Raw genomic sequence first — 24243 nt, forward strand, 5'->3', positions numbered from 1 at the left:
CGGCAAGCCCCAGCTTGTCTCCCCGCGGCTCAGCAAGGGCCCAGTCCTGACGGCTGTCGCCTTGTCGCCATGGCGCCCACCATCCAGACCCAGGCACAGCGGGAAGATGGCCACAGGTAGGCGCTTCACCGTTTGTCCGTGTCGTCTACCCAGGTTTCGGCGAGGCAGGGGGTCGGGCTCGGGTGTCTACCTATAACGTCACTAGTCCCCCAGTTCTGCCCGTGGCGTCACGGAGCACTCAAAAGAGAGGGGTTTCTTCAGAGATGAAGTGTGTTGCCCCTTCTCCTCGCCATGGAGTTCGAGAATTAAGCACTTGGAGACTTTAATGGGATTGAGCACTTGGTTTCATTCACTTAAAAATTTAGGGACACTTTGTCTAAAAGGAATTGAATAATTAGTTCCCTCCATTAAAGCACTTGGAGCACCCATACCTAAAGGATTGTTACCCACCCCTTACCTCTTTTAAAAACTTTGAGAAGCCCCCTTCACTCTCCTGTCAATCTCATCGTCTCCATCCTTCTACCAATGTCTTTTTCTCTTACCCACCAGGCCCAATTCCCACCGGACTCTGCCTGAGAGGTGAGCCCCATTATGTTTTCCTCAGAGGGGCGGGCCAATGGGGGCTGAAAGCAGAGGTGGCAACAGGGGCTGGTTCCCACCCCCAGTGTATCAGCGGTTTTTATTTGTTTGTTCCCTAACCCCTACCCTCCTCCCCTTTGGCAGCCATTAGTTTGTTCTCTATATCTGTGGGTCAGTTTCTATTCTGTTTTGTTTATTCATTTGTTTTGTTTTTTAGATTCCACATATAAGTGGGATCATGTGGTCCTTGTTTCTCTGTTTCATTTAGCATAATACCCTCTAGGTCCACCTGTGTTGTCCCAAATGGCAAACTTTTATTTTTTATTGCTGAATAATATTCCACTATACATATACACAAACACACATACCAGATCCTCTTTATCTACTCATCTGTTGATGGACATCTAGATTGCTTCCGTACCTCAGCTATTGCCAGTAATGCTGCAGTGAACATAGGGGTGCATATATCTTTTCCAATTAGGGTTTTGATTTTCTCTGGATAGTCAGAAGGAGAATTTGCTGGATTGTATGGCAGCTCCAGTTTTAATTTTTTGAGGAATCTCTGTACTGTTTTCCATAGTGGCTGCACTAATTTACAATCCCACCAACAATGAGAATTCCCTTTTCTCCACATCCTCACCAGCACTTACTTGTTCATTTTGACAGGTGGGTGGTGATATCTCATTGTGGTTTTAATTTGCATTTCCCTGATGATGTTGAGCATCTTTTCATATGTCTGTTGGCTGTTTATCCGTTTTGGAGAAATGCCTATTCAGGTCCTCTGCCAATTTTTAAATTGGATTGAAATGTTTTATTTTTTCGTGTAAGTTAACTTGTGTGAGTTCCTGGTATATTTTGGATATTAACCCATTATTGGATGTATTATTTGGGAATATCTTCTCCCACTCAGTAGGTTGACTTTTTGTTTTGTAGATGGTTTTCTTTGCTGTGCAAAACCTTTTTAGTTTGATGTAGTCCCATTTATTTATTTTTTGTTGTTTTTGCCCAGGAGACATATCCAAAAAGCTATTAAGAGTAATATCAAAGACTTTACTGCCTGCCCAGCTGCGGTGGCTTAGTGGTTGGGCATCATCCTATGATCCAGGAGATCTCGGTTCCATTACGGTCAAGGAACATGTCTGGGTTGTGGGCCTGATCCTAGCAGGGGGCGGGCCAGAGGCAGATCAGTGACTCATCATTGATGTTTCTGTCTCTTCCTCTCCCTTCCTCTCTCTCTGAAATCAGTAAGAATATATATTTTTTAAAGAGAGACTTCACTGCCTATGTTTTTTCCTAGTTTTACAGTTAACTTTTTAATCCGTTTTGAGTTTATTTTTGTATATGGTTTAAGAAAGTGGTCCAGTTGCACTTTTTGCATGTTATCTGTCCAGTTTTCCCAATACAACTTATTGAAAAGACTGTCTTTATCTTAGTAGATATCCTTGTCTCCTTTGCCATAGATTGACCATAAAAGTGAGGATTTATTTCTGGGCTCTTTATACCATTGATTTATGTGTTTGTATGCCACTACCATATTTTGATTATTGTGGCTTTATACTATAGTTTATCAGGGAGCGTGGAACCTCCCACTTTGTTCTTTCTCAAAATTTCGGTGGCTATTTGGGATCTTTTGTGGTCCCATATAAATTTTAGGATTAGTTATTGTAGTTCTGAGAGGAATGCCATTGGTGTTTTAATAGGGATTGCATGGCCCGGCTGGTGTGGCTAAACGGTTGAGTGTTGACCTGTGAACCAGGAGATCACAGGGTTCGATTCTTGTTCAGGACACATGCCTGGGTTGCGGGCTCCATCCCCAGTGTGGAGAGTGCAAGAGGCAGCTGATCGATGATTCTCATCATTGCTGTTTCTTTCTCTCCCTGCCTCTCTAAAATCAATAAAGACATTTTTAAAAAATGTGTATTCTGCAGCTTTGGGGATGAAATGTTCTATAAATGTCTGGTAAGTCCATCTGGCCTAATGTGGTATTTAAGGCCATTAATTCTCTATTAATTTTGTGTCTGGATGAACTAATCCATTGATGTGAATGGGGTATTAAAGTCCCTACTATATTGTATTACTGTGGATTTCTCCCCAGATGTTCATTAATATTTGCTTTGACTTACCCCTCTGTAATTATGTAATGTCCTTCTTTGTCTTTTTTAACATTTTTTGTTTTAAAGTCTATTTTGTCTAATAGGAGTATTGCTACTCCAATTTTCTTTTCATTAAGAATTTTTTTTATATTTACTGATTTGAGAGAAACACCGCTTTGCTGTCCCACTTATTTATGCATTCATTGATTGGTCCTTGTATATGCCCTTACTGGTGATTGAATCTGCAACCTTGGCGTATCAGAACGATGCTCTAACCAACTGAACTACCTGGCCAGGATTCCAGCTTTCTTTTTGTTTCTATTTGCATGGGGTATCTTTTCCATCCTTTCACTTTCAGTCTGTATATGTCTTTCAATTAGTAGTCTCTCGTAAGCAACAGGTAGATGGGTCACGTGATTTTTTCTGCTGCTGCTGCCATTGAAACTTGGGTCATGTTTTTGAATCCATTCAGCCACCCTGTGTCTTTTTATGGGAGCATCTATTTACATTTAAAGTAATTATTGATAAGTATGCACTTAGCGCCATTTTGTTCATTGTTTTTTGGTCGTTTTTATTGTTCTCTGTTCCTTTCTTCTCTTGTGGTTAGCTGGTTTTCTTTAGTATTTTGTTGGGGTTCCTTTCTCTTTATTCTTTGTATATCTTTTGTAGGTTTTTGGTTTGTGGTTACCATGAGATTTTATAGATATCATTAACAGTCTATTTTAAGCTAATAGGCACTTAAATTCAAATATATTCTATAAGGACTACATTTTTACTCCCCCTCCACATTTTATTAGTTATATTTTAGGTCTTTTTGTGTTGTCTCTTCCCTACTCATTTGTAGTTTGAGTTGAATTTGATACTTTTTCTTTTGACCTTCATAGTAGCTTTACTTATCTTTACTGTTGAAAGTATTGAAGATGTCCCGCTTTTCCCCCCCATTACCCCCTTTCACCCCACCCTTGCCCCCCCAATAGGAGCTTTTTAAATAAGCCATTCTGTTCCTAGATCTGGAGTGGTCTGCCGAGTCAAGTACTGCAATAGCCTCCCTGACATCCCCTTCGACCCCAAGTTCATTACCTACCCCTTCGACCAGAACAGGTGAGACTAAGATTGAGAATGGGAAACAACTCAGAGTATGAGCTCCTTGTGGGCAAGGCCTGCTTCTCTCTTTTTTTAATCCTCACCTGGGGATATTTTTTCCATTGCTTTTCAGAGGGAGAGAGGGAGGGAGAGAGGGAGGGAGGGAGGGGGAGAAACACTGATGTATCTCCATCAATTGGTTGCCTCCTGCATGCACCCTGACTAGGGGCAAGAAGCAAACCAGCAACCCAGGTATGTGCCCTCGACCTGGAATTGAATCCAAGACCATTCAGTGTGCAGGCCGATGCTGTAACCACTGAGCAGTAACAGCCAGGGCAAGGACTGCTTCTCTTGACTTTTCTCCTTAGGGCCTAGAACAGTATCCTGCACATACGATAGTAGTAGGTTCCTGATAAATATTTCTTAGTGAGCACGCAATGTCCAAGTCTCTTTCCATTGGAGAGCCTGTCTTTGGACTCCAACATGGGGGGCTCTCTGCAATTAGTTCCTCCCTATAGAAGTAGGGATTCGAGGGGTAAAACTGGAATTCAGGAAACCATAATAGACATGTTTTCCTACTCAGGTTTGTTCAGTACAAAGCGACTTCCTTGGAAAAACAGCACAAACATGACCTCCTGACTGAGCCAGACCTGGGGGTCACCATTGACCTCATCAATCCTGACACCTACCGCATTGACCCCAATGGTATGTAGGGAAGCAGGGAGGGCCTGCTTTAGGCTAGCAAAGGCCTGGCCAGGCCCTCTGTCATAATCTCTTGCTCCCTTGCTCTCCTCTAGTACTCTTAGATCCAGCTGATGAGAAGCTTCTGGAAGAGGAGATTCAGGCACCCACTAGCTCCAAGAGGTGAAGGGGTGCTAAGTGGGGACTGGTGACTGGCTCCAATGGAAGGAGGGTGGTGGGGTCCTGAAGTGCCTGATCCTTCACTTTAGGTCTCAGCAGCATGCGAAGGTGGTGCCATGGATGCGGAAGACAGAGTACATCTCCACCGAGTTCAACCGTTATGGCATCTCCAATGAGAAGCCTGAGGTCAAGTAAGTTGTGGTGGGTAGGGAAGGAAGGTGGAAATTTCAGGTGTGTCCAGTGGCCCCTAAAGGCCGTTCTTTCTCTTCAACCCTAGGATTGGGGTTTCTGTGAAACAGCAGTTCACTGAGGAAGAAATTTACAAAGACAGGGATAGCCAGATTACAGCCATTGAGAAGACTTTTGAGGATGCCCAGAAGTCGGTAATTGAGGGACTAAGATGGAGGGAGGCAGAAAAGGGGGTGCCTCCAGAGCTGCTCCTCCTCACCGTGTTTTTGCCCTACCAGATCTCCCAGCATTACAGCAAGCCCCGAGTGACACCAGTGGAGGTCATGCCTGTCTTCCCAGACTTTAAGGTCAGATCTGGGTCAGGAGGCAGAGGGGGATAGCCTGCCATCTCTGCCCATCTCACTTCTAACTCCAGTGCCCTCTATCCCCCAGATGTGGATTAACCCATGCGCTCAGGTAATCTTTGACTCAGATCCGGCCCCCAAGGACACGAGTGGAGCAGCTGCATTGGAGATGATGTCTCAGGCCATGATCAGGTAAGTGGCCCTGCTGCCAACCTTGGCCTATTCCTCACTGCCCTTTGTCCTCACTCATCACTGCGCCTCTCTTCCCCAACCAGGGGCATGATGGATGAGGAAGGGAACCAGTTTGTGGCCTACTTCCTGCCTGTGGAAGAGACGCTGAAGAAACGGAAGCGGGATCAGGAGGAGGAGATGGACTATGCACCGGATGATGTGTGCGTGGGGTGGGGTTAGGTTTTGGGATTGAGATGTCTTCCTCTCTCCCTCAAAGGGAAGAAATGGGGCTAACCCTGTCCCCCTCTTCCTCAGGTATGACTACAAGATTGCTCGAGAATACAACTGGAATGTGAAGAACAAGGCTAGTAAGGGTTACGAGGAAAACTACTTCTTCATCTTCCGAGAAGGCGATGGAGTTTACTATAACGAGTTGGAGACCAGGTACTCGGCACGCATTCCTACTTCTGATTAGCCTGGCCTGTGCTTCAGGGTCAAGACCCTGGGATATGCCACCTTGGAGGTCGTTTGTACCTAAGGATTTGTCACATGCATTCGAGAGCAGCAGAAGCCTGCTCATGTATGTGGAGTAGACCTGTTTCTAACACAAGAACCCACAGAGAAAATCTTTATGTAACACTGGAGGTATTTAAACCTTTTGTGTAGGGTAGACAGCCAAGTTTCCCAGTGTTAAGAGACTTCAAGTGAAAGTAAACATAGCCAAAGTATGGGATTATATATAAAATTAGCGTATTTTAAATGAAACCCTGAATACCCAAGTTAAAAAATGTGACCCCAAAAACCCTTCTCTGATGGCTAAAAGTTTACTTTTGGCTGGGGCCTTTGGTGTAAGGATTGGAGGGAGGGAGGAATATGACCTTGAATTTCTATTTCAAGCAGAGATTACAAATTCTGATCCCGTAAGCCAGGCAGAAAATGTGAAAGAAGGCGCAGTGGGCTGATGGGGTCTGTGTGACCTAGAGCTCTTGGCAACCTCCAAGGGACACCATAACCCAGCTCAACAAAGGACTCCAACCCATTGCTGATATACTGTAGGAAGCAAAAAGGCCCACTGGCAAAAAGACTCATATTTCCCTCAAACCAGAGATCTAGGTTCTGTTTTTAAGTGTTGGTTACTAATTCACATTAAAATCTGTACACACACTTTATAAAGTGCAAGGCAACCAAACTGGTAGCTTGGGAGCTATCATTTTCCTCCTCCCCTGCTCCAAACCAGAGTTTTCTTCCTCATTCAATCTGTATTTATTCTGGTCTGGGCTAAGCATTGGTGAGGAACATAAGAACAAAGTTGAACCACATCCCCCACTGGGGTTTTTTAACTGCATCTTCCACACCCCTCCCCCAACTTGCCCACTGCAGGGTCCGTCTGAGTAAGCGCAGGGCCAAGGCTGGGGTTCAGTCGGGTACCAATGCCCTGCTTGTGGTCAAACACCGGGACATGAATGAGAAGGAATTAGAAGCCCAGGTAACAAACATTACTGGCTCAGAGTGGGGAGTGTGGTGGTGGGTGAAGAGGGAAACAGAAGCCTGATAGAATACCTTCCTTTCAACCCTGCTGCTTCACAGGAGGCACGGAAGGCCCAGCTGGAGAACCATGAACCCGAGGAAGAAGAGGAAGAGGAAATGGAGACAGAAGAGAAAGAAGCTGGGGGCTCAGGTAAAGCTGCGTAGGCCAAACCCTGGGAACCGTGGGAGGGTGGGAAACTGGGTCTCATTCCTTTCTGTTCCCTTACAGATGAGGAGCGAGAGAAGGGCAGCAGCAGTGAGAAAGAAGGCAGTGAGGATGAGCGCTCAGGCAGTGAGAGTGAACGGGAAGAGGGTGACAGGGATGAGGCGAGTGACAAGAGTGGTAGTGGCGAGGACGAGAGCAGCGAAGATGAGGCCCGAGCTGCTCGGGACAAAGAGGAGATCTTCGGCAGTGATGCGGATTCAGAGGATGCGGACTCTGATGATGAGGACAGAGGACGGGCCCATGGCAGTGACAATGATTCAGAGAGTGGCAGCGATGGGGGTGGCCAGCGGAGCCGCAGCCCCAGCCGCAGCCCCAGCCCGAGCCGCAGTGCCAGTCCCTTCCCCAGTGGCAGCGAGCACTCAGCGCAGGAGGATGGCAGTGAAGTCGCAGCTTCTGATTCCAGTGAAGCGGACAGTGACAGTGACTGAGTCCTTTCAGGGCTGGTGCAGACATGATTATGCACAGAAAGGCACTTTTCCGTGGTGTATTTGTGAGCCTTTCACTATTCCCCTCCCCTCCTCCAAACCTTTGCTGTTAATAAAACCAGCTTCTCTACTTCCCTTCCCAGGTCTTATGGTCTCATTCTGCCTATATCTACCCCCTCCCACTCCATCACTTCCTCCACCCCTACCCCAGGTGCTCGGTGACCTCTGCTTATCAGCATAGAAGCAAAGGCCACAGAGGCAGGACCATTAGGTTTTCAATGAAATGTAGCATAACAAAGGTCAGAATCTTTTTTTTTTTTTTTTTGGTGTTTTTTTTTTTCCAAAATAAGCCCAGACCATTAAACAAGTGAAACTCCAACAAATAAATCTCCAACAGCGAGAAAAACTGTACAGTTACTCAAAGCTGATTCTGCCAGTGGGGCTGGGGACAGAAGGGAGGGTGAAATCATGGTGGAAGGGCTGGGGGCTGGGGAGGGGCTGTAGCTGGAGAGGATCAGGGTCCTGCCCATCAGAGTGGGGCCGCCTGCGTCCTGCACACTCTGGTCAGGTGGGGGGAGGGGGGCAGCTCTTGCCTCCCATTGTGTGTGTGTGGGGGGCGTCCCTCACCACCTCCCAGTGCCAGGCAGAGCCAGCTCACCCTGATGGATAGTGAACAAGATGGGACTGGCTGGGAGAAGGTGAGGGTCCTGTAAGAGGGACACCCTGCTGATTCCAAACGAGGTGGCCCCTGTCCATCCCACTTCCCCGGGGCTAGTGGGAGGGGAGTTGGAGAAGCCCTGGGAGTTTCAGGGGAATGAGCAAAGGCACAGAAACATGGAGGGGCCGGGGTGGGGGACTTGCATAGGTTGATGAGTGTGCAAGAGGTACATAAATAAACCTGACACCCCACCCAGCCCGGCACTGGGAGAGGAGGTAGGGACCTGGAGCAGGTCCCCAGGGCTACACAACCCCCTGGCTTTCTCCCCCCTCCCTGGGCTCAGAGCTGAGGGAGGTCCAGACCAGGAGGGCAGGGGCAAAAGATCAGGGGAATGGGGTGAGAGTGCTGGGAGGGCGGTGGTTTTAATTTTTTTTTTTTGGTTTTTTGTTTTTTCCCAACATTTTGTATCTTTAATAACATACACAATGGTTACCAGCCATATTCATAACAAAAGTTATTCATAAAATGTATCTAAAAATAACATTTTTCCCTTTTCGGTGTGAAAAGCTTGAGAATGTCCCAGTGTGTGTGGGAGGGTTGAGGGGGAAAAGGGGGTTGGAATAGGGGACCCTGGCTTCCCCACAACCTGAACCCCTAAATCCCCTCCCTCCACCTGGGCCCCAGCACAACCCCGCAGTAGGAACAGGGACCAGAGGGTCAGTATGACTCTGGGGCTGGACGAATCTCTGGGTTATGATATAGTGTTCCACTTAATGAGGTCATGACATAATGGGGAGTGGGGGAAGGTTGAAAGAAAACAGGGTGGGGAAAGAAAAAAACCAAACAATCCCCTTTCCCTTATTCCTTACCCCCAAGTCTTTCAGCAACCAGACCTGGGAGTGGAGAAGAGTATGTTGATGGGGGAAGGGGATGTTAAGGCAACAGACTTCCTGACCTCACTGGCTGTCCTGGCTCCCCACCTTCAACCTCTGTATCTGGGGAGCCAAGGCTGGGGGAAAGGGGGGAAGGGCTAGGGGGTCTGGAGGAGGGGGCTCTGCCCCTCTCCCCTCATAAAATTCAGATTCCCCCTGCCACTTTCTTGGCTCAGAGAGAGGCCTGGGGATTCTAAAAATGAGAGGGAATGATCAGAGAAAAACCGTTAAGAACTATATAAATATGTATCTTAAATAGGCCTAAGAAATTAATTGTAGAGAACCTCTGATAAACAGGGCAAAAGGAGGTGACTGAGAAGAGGGTGGCTCCTGTCCTCGGGGAATGATGGGAATGGGGAAGGAGAAGGCGGCGGCAAGGAGAAAGGTTCTTCTCACCTGCCTTCTCTTTAGCGCCTCTCAAAATAACATTCAGGAGAGCAGGTTATCTACCCTGCTTGTCTCTCCCCAAATGTCAGATGGTTCTGAGCAGGCCCCACAAGATAGTGGGTCAGTGAGTCTCTGGAGGAGGCTGCTCCCTCAGGAGGGGCAGATGGTGAGCAGTCTGGAGGAGGTAGGGGTGGGATGGGGCCAGGTGGGAGATGAGGGAGGAAATGAGGGGGCAGGCAGGCTGGCCAAGTTCCTGCCCCCTTTATTCTGGCTGCCCCCACCTTCCTGGGCCTCAGCTGAGATCCCTCAATGGGCCTAGGAGTGAGCAAGGCGTGTGCCAATGTTAAACAAAAGTTAAAAGGATGAGTAGAAAAATATTAGAATGTATAGCTGAGCCAGCCCACCCTCTCGCTGTCGCAGAGAAGCCTGTTGGGGGTTGGCCCCCGCCCGCCGCCCAGGGAGCCTATGGGTGCGCTGGGCTGTGGGTCCTGTCAGATGGTGGAGGTTTTGTCTGTCCCATCTGTGGTAAGAAAGGGAGGAAGGGAGGAAGATCAGGAGCTGGTGGGAGGCTTGAGAAAAGATGCTCAGGTAGCCTGCCATCCCAGTCAGGTCTTCCCTGATATCCAGCCTCCCCTAGGGACCCCTCAAGGATGACTCTGAGTTGCTCAGTTCAGAGGTGGAGACGCTGCTGGGTAGGTGGGAGCTGGGTCAGGGATAGAGGAAATGCTCACCACCCAAGGCGTGTTCTGTCATGCTCAGACACAGAGACTCCAGAGTAGGATTGATCTCCAGGTCAGGCCCAGGGACCGGACAGTCTGTGTGGGACAGAGGAGAGTAGGGGGGGTAAGGACTGGACTGAGGTGGAGAGTAAAGCTGGAAAGACAAAACACAGGATGGGCTGGCATTGGGGAGAGGCTGGGAGAGACGAGGGAAAAGGAGGGAGGAGAGACAGAAACAGCACATGAGACAGGAACACACTACAATGGAAGGTATGACTGGGCAGAGATGGAGCACAAAGACAGGCCTGGATGTATCACAAAGCAGGCAGAGGTGGCAAGGGCTCGGGCAGAGGCTTGGCCAACCCAGAGAAAGCCACCTGCAGACAGAGGAAGCGATGTGAAACTGAGGGAGCTTGCTGGAGGCCACACAGGCTGTGACTATTTTGGACACACACTGCACGTTGTCTTGGGCACAGTCTAGGCATCTGCTGTGGGTGCTGGGCAGCCCTGTGCTCCCTGACTGATGACCTGCTCTGTACTTGCTTCAGAAGCTTAATTAGAACTCTTCCTGTCCCTTCTTGGACCTGCTCCTCTGGGAAGGATTCGATCCCGGCAGGCCACGCAGACAGGGCAAACCAGGACAGCAGCCACGGGGCTTGTCCTCAAACCACCTCTCAAAAGGGCTTCCTATTCTGGAGTCTGGAAGACAGCTCCCTCCCTGGGCTGACTTAAACCTACCCCACACTGCTTAAAACCCTTCCTGGGATCCTCACTGCAGTTGCAAGTCTGAGCTTTCTACTTGGGTTTAGAAGACCCTGCTCCCACTTCCGGCTTCACCTTTCATCACGTCCCCTCGGAACCATGAGCTCAGGCCATGTCAGCCACCTAATTGTTTTCCCTTTTGACCTTGGGCAAGTCACCTCCTTGAGTCTCAGATTCGTGACTGATCAGACAGGAATGACATTAGTGCCCTCATGTGCAGTTGGGAGGGTTTGACAGTGCAGAATAACTGTCTGACACAAAGCTGGGCACACAGCATATCGGTAAAAAGAATTAGGTTTTTTTGCTCCTGCAGTTCAACCCAGTGTTTTAACATCATTTACAGCTGTCAAGTCCTGTGTTAGGATGAACACAACTGACAGGGTCTCCTGCCTTCAACAGATGCAGTCCACATTGTCTTATAAATTACGAATCCCTACTGATTTGGCAGTTTATGACAGGAAGAGTTTAGGGGCACCTGCATATCTAAGATCTCTCCAGAGGCAGCCATTCCAGACTAGCCTTATCTGCCTCTGCAGCCTTGGTGCCCAGCAATGCGCCTGGCACAGGGAGGAGTCATCCTCAGTAATTGAGCAAGGTGGGGCTAACGCTCCTCCACCTTCTCTTCAGTCCACTTCATTCTCATTCTGATCTCCTGTCTCTGGGCTGGGCTGTGAGCACAGGGAAAACAGCCCTTCCACCTCAAATATCCTTTAGTGTAAAATCTGATCCAAGAGCTAGATGGTTCTGGCCTGGTTACTTGGGTTCTGAAATAATGCCGATGGACTGATAGGCAGGACTCACCTCCATAGATACCTCACTGCTCTGACTCGCTCATCCCCTCAACTCCTTCCAAACTGAGTATTTAATGATCCTCTAAAAAGTGGTGACAGAGACCAACATGGATACCAAAGTTATTATATAGGAGGGATAGGTGGATATGCGGGAGTGGAATTAAGGGGTAAGAGAAGATAAAGGAAGGCAGTGCTCACTTTGGCAGCACATGTACTAAAATTGGAACGATAAGAAAATTAGCATGGCCCTTGCACAAGGAGGACGCACAAATTTGTGTGTTCCATATTCAAAAAGAAGAGAAAGGAAGGCAAGACCTGAGAGAGAAAACTGAAATGGGGTGGGGAAGAGTACAAGAAAACCCATGATGAGGGGAGGTGGGAAGGATGGGGAGAGGTGCTTCGGTACAAGAAACAGAAGAGAAGATAAAGGCCAGCTAAGGGTGCTGTGGAGGCAGAGTCCCAAGGGCTGAGGCACTTTACCTGGAGGGAACATGAGAATGGCCTGGGGCGAGGAGTGAACTGGGAGCGAGTGGGTGCGCTGCACAGAGCTGCGGCTCTGGCTGGGCATGCTGTTGCTGCCTCCAGGGTTGGCAAACCATAGGTTCTGCAAAGAGCATGGGGAGAGAGAAAGTGAGGAAGAGGCCCAGGCCCAGGCCCAGGCCCAGGCCCAGGCCCAGGAGTGGTGGAACTGGCAAAGGAGCCCCCTCCCCTCTAAGCCAGGCCGATGCAAACATATGGACACATGCATCCCAGGCACGACCACCCCAACCCCAGAAGCACCAGGCCCTCTATTTCTAGCTGCTCACCTGTCGGCCCTGGCCCCCAAGGCTGGGGCTGGTGAGGGCATGTCTGGGGGAGATGCCCCCAATGCTCGAGGGGCTCAGAAGGCCCATTCTGCCGGGCGGGAGGGCCCGGGGAGGCATTGGGAACTGCCGCTGGGTCCGCCGGGCCACCCCCATCCCCACAGAGCCAGCTATGGGGAGTGAGTTGGAGCCAAATGCCCAGCTGTGAGAAAGCAGAAGGCAGGGTGTCAGTTTAGGTGGATGGGGCCCATCTCTCCACCCCCTCTCACCTCCCTCCACAATCCCAATGGGTAGGACAGAGCCAGACCTGCTCTGAGCAAAGAGTCCCTGTCCAAGTTCCTGCACCACACATTCTGTCTCCTTCTGTTCAAGGGTACCCCCAGGAGAGAGACAGGAAATGTTTCTCACATCCAAGCAAAGCAGTCCTCCTAACTTCAATACGCAGATGTGATATTTCTGTTATTTATTTGGGGTGAGAAGGGGCTTCAGAGACCTCTGTACACAAGGTATAAAGAGTACAAGAAACAAGCAAAGGGCCTGCTATCAGGACATGAGCTGTTTTTGCCAGCTTAGCACCCTCTTTTAGCGAAAGAACATCCTGATTTTCTTCTAGAAAAGTCTTCACTGGGTGATGTGTCACCCAGTGATAGAGTCCCACTGGATTCCCAGCCCAGAATGCAATCACCCCTCTAAGCACTAGCTGTCAACCAGCAAGGGCCTAGGGAGGGATGGCCTGGAAGCCCGGCTGCCAGCCTACCCTTTCTGCTGCCGGTAGTTCTGCATCTCTAGTGCAGCTTTGCGCGGGAAGGTCCGGAGGAGCTTCAGCACTTGCTGTTTCCAGGACAGCAGCCGTTTCTTCTGCGTCTCCGTGAAAGCCTAGAATTAGGGAAGTAAAGCAGGGAGGGGGTGCTTCTTTCAGATCTGCCTTCTGTTCATTTGCTCAAATATTTATCAACTGCCTGCTCTGTGCCAAGCAATGCTGGGATGCAGAGGTGACCTGTGACCAGTTTAGCTGGGGGGAAGATACACATAACTGTGATGAGTGCCATGAGGGAGAAACACAGAGGGAACGAGAAACCTGATCTAGAATGAGGGACTGGTAAAGGCGTCCCTGAGACAGAAACGTTTGAACTGGGAGCTGAGGGGCCAGAAGGTGGTGAGATGAAGGCTGGAGAGGTCGGCAGGAGCCAGCCAGGCACATAAGGAATGTTGGCCACATTAGCAATGGAGGTTCTTGGGAGCTTTAGGGAAGGTCTCACCTCATGAGTCAGGCACTTTTCAATGAGCTGGAGGTAACTGGTGATGTTCTCCTCATCTGGTCGGGACACCAGCAGCTGGGTGCACACTGAGAACACGGGAAAGTGTAGGAGGTTAGCCCCAGCATGCCCTCCGCCACAGAACGCAGGACAGGAAACTCAGGCTGGATAAGTACTAGCTATGTGCCAAGCATGATACCTGGCCTATGAAGCTATATAAAGAACCCAGCATCATGTGCAGCTATGAAGTCAATGATACCGTCTCTCCTTTTAACTCTTACAAGAACCTCATCAATGGGCATTTTTAGCATGAGGAACCTGAGGCTGAGAGAGGTTGAGTCACTTGTCCCAGGTCACAAAGATATAGGGATCCAGACCCAGTATAAAGTATGCTATGTCATGCTGCCTTGGAAAAACCCTTTAAGAGCTTTACCATACCCATCCTGTGGACTTCAGCCACCTCTGGGAGAACCAAAGAATTCTCCTTATCTGTTCACTCTGTACTGGATACAGTTTCCACTGACACACTGTCCTGTCTTTTTCTAAGGCTAGAGACCCTTTGAGTGTGAGCACTGTCTCCTACCACCAGCCTGGACATACCTGAGGGCAGGGGCATTGCCACCTCAGTCTCAAGTCACTCTCTATGGTGTTCTAGTCCCCAGGGTGCTTTAAAAAGTTCTGCTTTGCCCAGCTGGGCATGGCTCAGAGGTTGAGCATCGACATAGGATCCAAGAGATCGCAGTTTGATTCCCAGTTGAGGCACATGCCCAGGTTGTGGGCTGGATCCCCAGTCAGGGGCGTGCAGGAGGCAGCCAATCGATGACTCTCTCATCATTGATGTTTCTGTCTTTCTCTCCCCCTCTCCCTTCCTCTCTCTGAAACTATATCTGGAGATGTAGTATTTAAAAAAAAAAAAAAAAAGTTCTGCTTCCACTATTTAACTTGAATTTAACACTTAATGCCTGGCTCTCTGCCCCAGAACTTCCTGCTGGGCCCTAGGTGGTCTCACCTTTGCCCATCACCCGTGTAAACTGGCTGGGGATGTCTCCGTCAGCAACGGGAGCTGGGGCTGGCTCACTGCCATCAGTGGGAACTGGAGTTGGTGGAGGGGGATAGCTCTCTGCAGCTGGAGGATCCTTGGCCTCAGTGCCCTTGTCTGTGCTGGGATGAGCCAGGGGAGGCTCAGCACCTGGCAGCAGTGGCTCCCCCCGGCCCGCATCCTTGGCAGTAGAGGTGGTGGTGGTGGCGGTGGCCACAGTGGCCTGGAGGACACTATAGGCCTTGATAGGGGTGATGATGATCTGCTGCAGCTCCTGCAGAGCGTTTCGCAGGTTTCCTCCTTCCAGCACATCCTGGGTGGGAGGACATGGTTGAAGTCACATGCAGACCCCACATCTATGTAGGATGACTACATATGGGCAGTCAGGGCTTGAAGAGTGCTTGGCAGGACCCTGGGTTCCAGCACATAGAGAAGGCAGGTAAAGGCACCACAAGCCCACATATATGTACACATTTGTACCACATATTTCCTCTTCCCCCTTCAAGATCGAGTCCCATGGAGCTCAGGAGAAGGTGGCTAATCCTGGGGCCTTAGGGTGCACAAAAAGTGTAACCAGATTTGGAAGCAGAGATCTGGACTATAAACTGAGAGGGGAGGACACCAGAAAGCAAGTGGCAGGGAAAGGGTAAAAGAAATGTAAACTGAGGCAGATATGGAAGGAGTAAGCAGATGAGAAACAAAACAAATGGAGAGATCATGCACCCAGGGAGATGCTGTGCTCTACCAGAAAGACTATTCAGAAATGGGAGTGAAAGAGAAGAGATTGAGTCAACAGACAGAGTCTGGGACACACACCAGAACAGATAGGGAGGGGAGCCTCTTAGATACAGGCAAGTGAGCCCTATGATCCAACTTGTACTTGGTACCCAGAGTGTGGATCCCTAAGACTAGGGCCACTGAAGGTCAGACCTGAAGGCTGGGGAGGTTCTGAGGGGAGGCCACATGGGTAGCAAGGATGACCCAGAGCCTTCAGTCTACCAGTACTACTGGGCAGCCAGCTGACCTTGGAGATGGGGAATACCAAGTCCTCACCTTCTCCAGGGACTTGAGGACGCTCTGCCTCTCACGCAGTTTCTGGATGCTCAGGGCTATCTTGTGGCGGGCACCTTTGGTGACATTCTGTGGTAGAGCAGAAGGGGACAGGAAGCTGGAAATGGGAGGTTGAGGTACTTAGGGTGCCCCAACAAGGCTCAAAAAACTGGAGGGGGCTCAGGCCACAAGGGTAGTGTCAAAATGGTACCCCAACCTGCCCTGATGGTCCCGAGCTTTACCTGAGACTCCAGATGCTGCTCCGTCAGTGTCATCATCTCCTCGTAGCTCATCTGTGAGAACAGGGCTGCGTACTTGTGCAAGCGGAGGCTTTTGAGCCAGGAGGGCACATCTGTGGAAAAGGAGGGAGGGCATAAGGTCAGGAGTCTGTCCCATCAGTCACCTCTGTGTCCTGGCTTTATTATCGGTCTGGGGTGTCTGAGGGCAGGGACTTCTCCCCCATCAGACCAGGATCTGTGGGGGAGGGTCTCTCAGATCAGTCTGAACCCTAAGGGCAGGGACTTCTACTCCCCTCAGACTTCTCCCCTTCTCTGGGAGGGGATGTTGAAGGTTGGGGGATGAGATAAGCAGGGTGGCAGCTACGAGTTCCCTTTAAGCTCTGCAGAAGCCTCTGGAGGAGGGTCCTAGTGCTGTCTTCCCATTGTACCTTTCATGCCACTGCCATCCTCCTGGAAAGTGTTCCGGCTGGAGCCCTGCTCCTCCGTCTGCTCACTGCCAGAGGAGGCCACGCTGCTCTGGGGCGAGAGGGGTGCGTGGTCGGGTGTGGTGAAAGCAGCCCGGGCCCCGAGCTCCTCTGGACTTGGCCACTCACCAGGGGCCTGGGGGCTTGTGGGAATGAGCGACATGGAACGCTTCAGCGGGCTGGGGTGGATTTGGCAGGGGAGACCTGGTCAGAGGACAAGACAGGCAAAAGGTCAGGCTTAGGGATCTGACCACAGGAGACCATGCCACCCTGGTTAGTGCAATGGATGGCAGCTCAGCCCCAGAATCCAAGAAGGGACCCTGGCGTCTGAGGGGAACCACCTACCAGATTACTGCTCATTCCCTCACCCGTCATGCCCAACCCATCAGCAAGCTATGAGCTACTTCTCTGAACTTCTCCACTTCCTCTCCTGGCACCCTGGTCTGATTCAATGGCATCCCTAACTGGAATTACTGCCACAGCCTCCTCACTGGTGTCTTGCCTCCTACAGTCTATTCATCTCACAGCAGCCACAATGATCCTTCTAAAAATGCAAATCTGACCAAGTCAGTCCCGGCTTAAATCCTGATGGCTTCTCTTCATGCTGAAAGTTAAAATTCAAACTTCCACACACACCACTACAAGGTCCTGCTCATCTCTGACCCCTCATCTCCCACTTACCCTTTGGATCAAGCCTTTCTAGCCTTTTGCCCAACACCCCCATTTGTTCCTGGAACACTCAAGTTTGTTCCAGCCTCAAGACTTTTGCACTTGCTCTTTCTTTTCCTCCTGATCTTAGCAGTTGGCTCCCTCAGGTTTCATTTCAGCAAGTGTCACCTCTTCTAAGGCCTTTCCTGAACCCTCAGTATGAAGCAGCTGTCCCCACCAATTCTGGTTACTCTATTATATTTGTCTGTCTTATCTTTCTTACATCTATCACAACCTGAAATGATCTTATCTAGTTGTTTACTTGCTTATTAACTATATGCCCCTGATGCGATAGGACAGCAGGGACCTGTCCTGTCCTAGATAATCATTGTATACTCAGTAATTCCAGTGGGGCCTAGAGCAGAGGAGTTTCTTCAGAAGTACTAGTAAAGTAAATGAATAAAGTACATAAACTGTGTGCTCAACATCCTTGTCCTTGGACTTCACCAGCTCACACAGATTTTTCCTAGACTAAGCACAAATCAGGGTGAATTCAGGCCCTCTTACACAGGATGTTACACACCCTCCATCCATTCCATTCTTGAGGTAGAAAAAGGAATCCAACTGGACTTTTTACCATTCTCAGGACAGGGCAGATTCCCACAGCTTCCAGACCTTTACACATGCTATTCCCTCTGTTTAGCTCTTCCACCCTCTTTGCCAGCCATTTCAGCCTGCACTCCTTCTTCTGCATTTCCTCTTCTGGGACTCCTTCCTTTGCATTCTCTGGGCCCCCGAGCTGCTGCTGCCCTCTTCACTAGCCTGCCTCTCTTAGACTGGACTCTGGGGCTTGTATAGGATGGCAACCCTGCCCAATCATTTCTGCATCCCCAGGATCAGGAGCAAGGACACAATATACAGGAGCCCTCAAAGTTTCCTAAAGGTCAAAAGGAGGGTACCCATGATCCTAAGAGTGCTAACAGGGACTCTGAGCTTGACACGGAGGATCTAGAGTAACCCAAATCCAAGAAAAAGGAAACAAAGCCAAATGTCTCACCCTAGGTATGTGAGACTATCAAAGCCCAGGAACTGAAGCCCTCTGCCCCAATTCCCACAGAGAGTTGGGAGGCAGAACCCCAGCCTTATTTCTAATGAAAAGGCTGGGATTCCTGCCAGTGCTCTACTGACACCAGCCCGGGAACAAGGACCAGCCTGGTATAGGGCCCAAAGCACCTTCCTTAATCTGTGACAGTATCTATGTTCCTAGCTAGGAAGTTGCCTGAGGCAGAGGGCAGTGCACTGACTCACTCCCTAAGGCCACCCTCTATCCCTGCCCATGACCTCTAGAGTCCTCTGCTCAGGGCTCCTTCCAAGCCTCTGAACTCCCAGAAGAAGATGGTACACCTTGGCCTCTGGGAAACCCTCAATACAGGCCTTTTTAATGCCTGTCTTGGTGCCTCTAGCCTCCTCCTTCCTCCCTTCTCAGCCAAGAAGGCAGGCAAGGCTGAGGGGGCAGGAAATTATCCTGATTGGAATGATTGTGCAGTTTCTGAGGAGCCCCGCTTGGCCCCACACTGAGGTGGAGGCTGACCACAGCATGAAAACTATAAAAACAGGAATGCCGGCTGGAGATCCAGGGCCTCACACTCTCCAAGAAACCCTGGTCTGTCCTTGGCAGTACCCCAAACCTACCCTGCCTGCCCTTACAGGCCAATCCTTGCTCCCCATTCAAAAATATTTTAATAGTTTCCTGTTTCCTGCAACTGCTTGAAATTGGAAAGTTTCATCCTATCCAAGCCCCCCCCCCCCCCCCATGTGGCCCTAACATGCTGAGTCTGGGAATCAAGACAGACCTGAGTTTAAATCCTGGCTTGGCCACCTATTAACTGCATGATCCCAAGGCAAGTTACTTCGTTTGCCCCCTGCCTCCATTTCTACGTGAAGTCCTTGGCACAGGGGCAGGCACATGGTAAACATGTTTGCTATTATTACTCATTTAAATCCTTGCATCTCTCAACCCTGCAAAACTTGTCTGCATACTGTCTCCTCCAATCTGCCACCCCCAAGCCTTCAATTCATGCTGTGCTTTCTATCTGGAATACCAATTCCTTTCTTTCTGGTTCAAACCCCTGTCCAACACTGTTCCAACTCGGTCCTGCAGTAGCTGCTGTCCCCATCGTGGAGAAGAAGAAATGTATGAGCACCCTCCTCTTGATGAGGTCTGAGTATCTTCGGCAGTCAGGTCATGTTACTTTACCAATCCTTGAAAATACCTCTCTCTCACTGGAATATCAGCTCCTCCTGCTCACCCTAGCGTTCAGGGTGCTTAATAAGAGAGCCCTTTTAAAACCACTTAGTTGGAGGCCAGTGCAACGGTCAGAGGCAGGCTCTGGCAGCAGAATGTCTGGGTCTGAACCTTGGCCAATTCCACCATTTATTCTATGTGTAACCTTGAAAACATGACTTCACGTCCTGAGTCTCAGTGTCCTCATTTGTAGAATGGGGCTAATAATATGTTGTGATGAGGATTAAATATGTGAAAAGTACTTATAAAAGAGTATCAAGCATAGTCAATGCTCAACAATGTTACTTACTATTACTAATGCACAGCAGTGAGTTACAGCTTATATGAACATGCTTGGAAACATTTCTCAGAAACAACCCTTTAAGCTGAGGTGAGATACAAAAACCCAGAATGTCAGCTAGAAGAGACCTTAGATTATGATCATTAATTTAACGCCTTCAGAAGCCAGGCAGGTATCAAATATGACCAAAGGGGTGGTGGTGGAGGCAGAGGCTGACTGGGGCACACGTGTAGGGTGTAAAAGGGGTGACCAATGCTAAATTCCATCTTACTGTTGCCACCAGGAATACAAGCCTTGAGCTGCCAGATCTTTTGACTTTTTAAGAGAAGCTAAAATGTAGATTTTTAGGAAAAAATTCCTGACTCCTTATATTACCAAATTTATTTTAAAACACAACAAATAAAACCAAAGTTGTGTTGAGTCTGGGCTCAATGAAACATATCTGTAGATCAGATATGACTCTGGGAATTCCAGGTCACAACCTGTGCACTGCTTCACAAGGTGAGGCCCAGAGAGGTTATGTGACTTGCCCAGGGCCACAGAGCAAGTAAAGAGAAAGCCTAGTCTGTCCCTTTTCAAGTAGGCATGGCCTCCTGGGACTCACTACCCCATCACCTGCATTTGCGTTGCTCCCAATACTGTTGACGACTGGTGGCACCGAGCTGGGTGAGTGGAAGGGAACATGTCCATTTTCCCGGGGTGGCTTGTCCTGCCAGCCTGACCCCGCCTCCCCAGGGCTCAGCTCTGCAGGCCCCCCCCACTCATCTGAGCCCTGGCGTGAGTGGTAAGTGGGCTCAGGCCGGGTGCGGAAGCCACCAGCCAGCCGCTCTTCCAGGTGGCTCAGCCAGAGGGCCAGTGAGTTGCGGTCCTCCAGAGTGGTGGCTGGGTGGATGAGGGCATAAGAGAGCAGCTGGCGGCTCTCCTCAATGAAGGCATTGCTCTCGATCGAGTAGGCCAGCACTTTCTGCAGCAGCCTCATGTACTCCGACTTGGCCTCCGTGTTGCGTGGCTGAAGCAGGGGCAGGTGGGACAGCAGGAGGGATACTACCTTCTCTTTGGACTCCTGCTGCCACTGGCTGACGACGGCTGCAAAGGAGACAAGAGAGGATGTCAGGGGAGCCAAGGTGGTGAACTCCTATAAACTCAAGAGAGGTATCTATAGCCTGTTCCCTCAGCTCCAATCTCTTCTCCCTTCTTTCATGACCCCCAACCCTGATCCTTTTAGAGGTGAGATCAAACACACACACCTTGCTTCCAGAGTAATTTTTCCTGGTTCCATCACTCCTACTCTCAAAAACCTGCTGTGACTCCCAATCAGCCAAACTTGCTACTCTGGAATCTCATCTGAGCTCCTTCTGCTATCTCTGGGGTGTACTCTTACTCTTTATCTTCAGGGCCCCTACCCACTTTCCCTATCAAAACAGCCTCCTCCCTGATTGAGAAGGACAGTGATTAAAAGCTTGGGGTCTAGAATCACATAGTATGAACTCCCCAACTTACTAGCTAGACCTTGGGAATGTCACCTTGAACCTCACTAGCACTGATGTCCTCTCCTGAAAACTTTTGGAGATAATTACAGTACCCAATTCACAGTGTTGCTTTGAAACCAATGAACTAAAAAAGAAAGGAAAGTGGTGTGGCATACAGAACATATTTAATAAATGCTCGCTGTTTTTTAACTGGTTTCTCTGCTTCTATGTTCTCCCCCTCCAACCTGTCCCATAAACCGAAATGAACTTATCTTCCTAAAGCACACCAGATGTCATGTTCCTGACCAGGAGGTTACAATAATAACCAGCACCAATAAACTCAAGTTCAAGAACTCCTAGCCCAACATCACCATCATTTCCAGGGCATTCCCTACCTCTTATCCCTCCAGATAAAGACTTGGCTCAGCATATCCCCATCTTCACTGGGCCTCTCTCCATGCCACATTCATCTAAGCTTCCACTCAGGCTAAGATTCAGGGCTTTAGCCAACAACAGTCTCCTTCCTCCTATCTAAATTCTGTCTTTTATGACTGCCAAAACCTGCTTTCCTCTGGGAAACCTTCCCTGGCTACTCCATGCCATAGTGATCTGGTGATGTCTCCTTCCAATTCCACAGTCTCAGGGCCTGAGTCTGTCTTGTGGAGATGAGCCAGGTTTCCCCTCTTGACCCAGAAGGGAGCTCCCCAAGGATACGGCTCCAGGCCGGCTATATAAAGGAGGTTTTGGGAGGAACTGTTACAGGTCTGACTATCCTCCTTAAAAACCCTGTTACCCCTTCTGACTAGCTCAAAAGAGTAGAGGATAAGGTGTAATGCTGACAGAGCGAAGAAAAGGGACAGACAATACCAATACTTGAGTAAAGAGATAGTGATCAAGGACTGGGGCCAACTCTACCCTCACTCTTGAGCAACTGAACTAATACCTGCAGTCAAGGCAACAATTTGCAAACATCTAACAAGGTTGTTCTGAGGTGAGCTATTGGGCTATTGGTTAGGTCCTGGAAAGGAGCAAAGGAGTTGGCTCTAACCGACAGAGCTAGGGCTCTAGGGGGTGAATGATGAAGAAGTAAAGGCAGAGACATGGCTTAGGTCCCTTCTCTCCCACTTAATGACCATGGAACTCTAGGAAAATGCAATCACTTCACTGAGCTCTACTTTCTCTATCTGTAAAGTGGAACTCAGAATCATTCCTACCTGATACAGCTGCTATGAATTAAGTGAGACCAGAGCACACAGTAAGTCCTCAGTAAACATTTACCTGCTATTTCTAGCATCAGTTATTATATCTTACCATGGTTCCTTCCCTTCAAATACCCAGTGGGCACAAGCCAACTCCAAGCCCAGGAAATAGAGACTGGGAATAAGCATGTATATATAAGGTGAGTCCCAGAATTCTAGGCATCTGGATTTCAAGTGAGCCATGCATCTGAAGGTGGTTCAATACAACTTCCTTAGGGCTTAAGGTTCCAAGGGCCTCTGGTCTCCTCTGCCTACACTACAGGCTGGCACCTGGCCACTGGGAGCTTTGCATAAAAACCCTTTTGCACCTCTTTTTCTTTTAATGACCTGCTTGAAAATCTATGGCCTAAGGATTCACATAAACTTCTGATTCTGCTTAAATTTGTAGCTCTGCAAAAATGACTTACACACAACTCCCAACTCCTGGCCATATGTATAACTGCACGTTTTCTTGGCCTGGGCCTCTCTGCTCCAAGCTTTCTAGAGAACCCCTGTTGAAGTGCCCATGGATTCATCCATTTATTCAGTTATCAATTCATGCTATGTCCACATTACTGATCAAAATAGAATAGTAATACAGTAGTCCCCCACCTTATCCATGGGAATTACGTTCTAAAACCCCCAGTTGATGCCTGAAACCACAGATAGTAACGGAACCCTATATATACTACTTTTTCCCCATACATAAATATCTATGATAAAGTTTAATTTATAAATTAGATGCAGTACAAGATTAGCAATAATAACTAATAACAGAAAAATTATAATATACTGCAATGAAAGTTATGTGAATGTGGTCTTTCTCTCTCTCAAAATATCTGACAACCAATCTGATAACCAGGATGACCACTAAGTGTCTAATGGGGTAGGCACAACTCAGATATGCTGGAAAAAGGGATGATTCACATCCCAGGTGAGATGGAGAGGGACCGTGTGAGAGTTCTTCACGGTACTCAGAATGGCACACAATTTAAAACTTAATGATTTCTGGAATTTTCCATTGAATATTTTTGGGCCATGTTTGACTGTAATGGAAACCATGGAACACAAAACCACAGATGGAGGGGACTACTGTAGTATACAATAACTGAGCATTTACTATGCATCAGACACTATGCTAAGAACATAGTTGTTTTCATTCGCATCCCCAACCCTGTTCTAGCATTCCCATCTTGAAGACGAGGAAATGGACTTTGAAAGGTGAAGTCACTTCTCCTAAGTGAGAGCCAAGATCTAAACCCAGGGTCGTCTGCCTCCAGAATTGGAAGAAACTTTACCCATAACCCTCTACTATCTCTCCAACACCAGGTCTCTCTTTCTTTTTCCCTGTCCCTGGGTTTCCAGATTCCCTTCAGGACCTGCCACTCAAAGCTAGGAAACCTCATCCTCTCCATCTGTCTCTTCTCTTGAACAAGTTCCCATGACCACAAAGCTGTCTCTTAGGTCATCTTCATATCTAAACATCTTCCCAAGGTCAGACAGGCCTTCCTGACTTTAGGAAGCCTTCACCTTTCCTGCCTTCCTACCTCCATCTGGCACTGGATCACATGGGAAGGAACTCCCTAATACTCCATTTCCCTGACTTAGTCCCTGAGTTTTCCCAGCTGTGTCACCCAATTGCAAGGGCAATATGCTTCCTCTGTAAAAGAGGGATTGGAGAGGATTTAAGAAGACAATGCATGGC

At 48.9% G+C, this 24243-nt stretch overlaps 2 protein-coding genes across 5 annotated transcripts in view; one reads left to right on the forward strand and one right to left on the reverse strand.

The window, feature by feature from the left end:
- The first annotated feature begins 32 nt into the window (after positions 1-32).
- Positions 33-7907, forward strand: PAF1 (PAF1 homolog, Paf1/RNA polymerase II complex component). The gene is made up of 14 exons (XM_081119340.1): positions 33-116; positions 550-579; positions 3681-3773; positions 4339-4460; positions 4553-4619; positions 4706-4807; positions 4894-4999; positions 5084-5152; positions 5238-5341; positions 5425-5541; positions 5636-5764; positions 6701-6806; positions 6908-6998; positions 7077-7907. The coding sequence occupies exons 1-14, from the start codon at positions 70-72 to the stop codon at positions 7499-7501; spliced, it is 1608 nt and encodes a 535-aa protein (XP_080975466.1). The 5' UTR covers positions 33-69; the 3' UTR covers positions 7502-7907.
- SAMD4B (sterile alpha motif domain containing 4B) overlaps positions 7839-24243 on the reverse strand; it is a 36788-nt gene continuing 20383 nt past the window's right edge. For all 4 annotated transcript variants that reach the window (XM_081119338.1, XM_081119336.1, XM_081119337.1 and 1 more), the window contains exons 3-13: positions 20447-20917; positions 16563-16802; positions 16138-16247; positions 15899-15985; positions 14816-15158; positions 13810-13895; positions 13308-13426; positions 12554-12752; positions 12228-12351; positions 10207-10290; positions 7839-9995 (exon numbers count right to left, since the gene is read on the reverse strand). In XM_081119338.1, coding sequence (XP_080975464.1) covers positions 9967-9995; positions 10207-10290; positions 12228-12351; positions 12554-12752; positions 13308-13426; positions 13810-13895; positions 14816-15158; positions 15899-15985; positions 16138-16247; positions 16563-16802; positions 20447-20917 — 1892 coding nt within the window. In that variant the 3' untranslated portion in view covers positions 7839-9966. The remainder of the gene's footprint in view (positions 9996-10206; positions 10291-12227; positions 12352-12553; positions 12753-13307; positions 13427-13809; positions 13896-14815; positions 15159-15898; positions 15986-16137; positions 16248-16562; positions 16803-20446; positions 20918-24243) is intronic.

Source organism: Miniopterus schreibersii (genome assembly GCF_964146895.1).
Source record: "Miniopterus schreibersii genome assembly, chromosome: 18".
Taxonomy (NCBI): Eukaryota; Metazoa; Chordata; class Mammalia; order Chiroptera; family Miniopteridae; genus Miniopterus; species Miniopterus schreibersii.

What these genes read in the sequence shown, in the direction of transcription:
- PAF1 (XM_081119340.1), top strand. Translation starts at nt 70, where the DNA reads ATGGCGCCCACCATCCAGACCCAGGCACAGCGGGAAGATGGCCACAG. An exon ending in CACCGGACTCTGCCTGAGAG is followed by an intron (nt 580 to 3,680) that starts GTGAGCCCCATT and finishes TTCTGTTCCTAG; the next exon opens with ATCTGGAGTGGTCTGCCGAG. An exon ending in AGAAGGAATTAGAAGCCCAG is followed by an intron (nt 6,807 to 6,907) that starts GTAACAAACATT and finishes GCTGCTTCACAG; the next exon opens with GAGGCACGGAAGGCCCAGCT.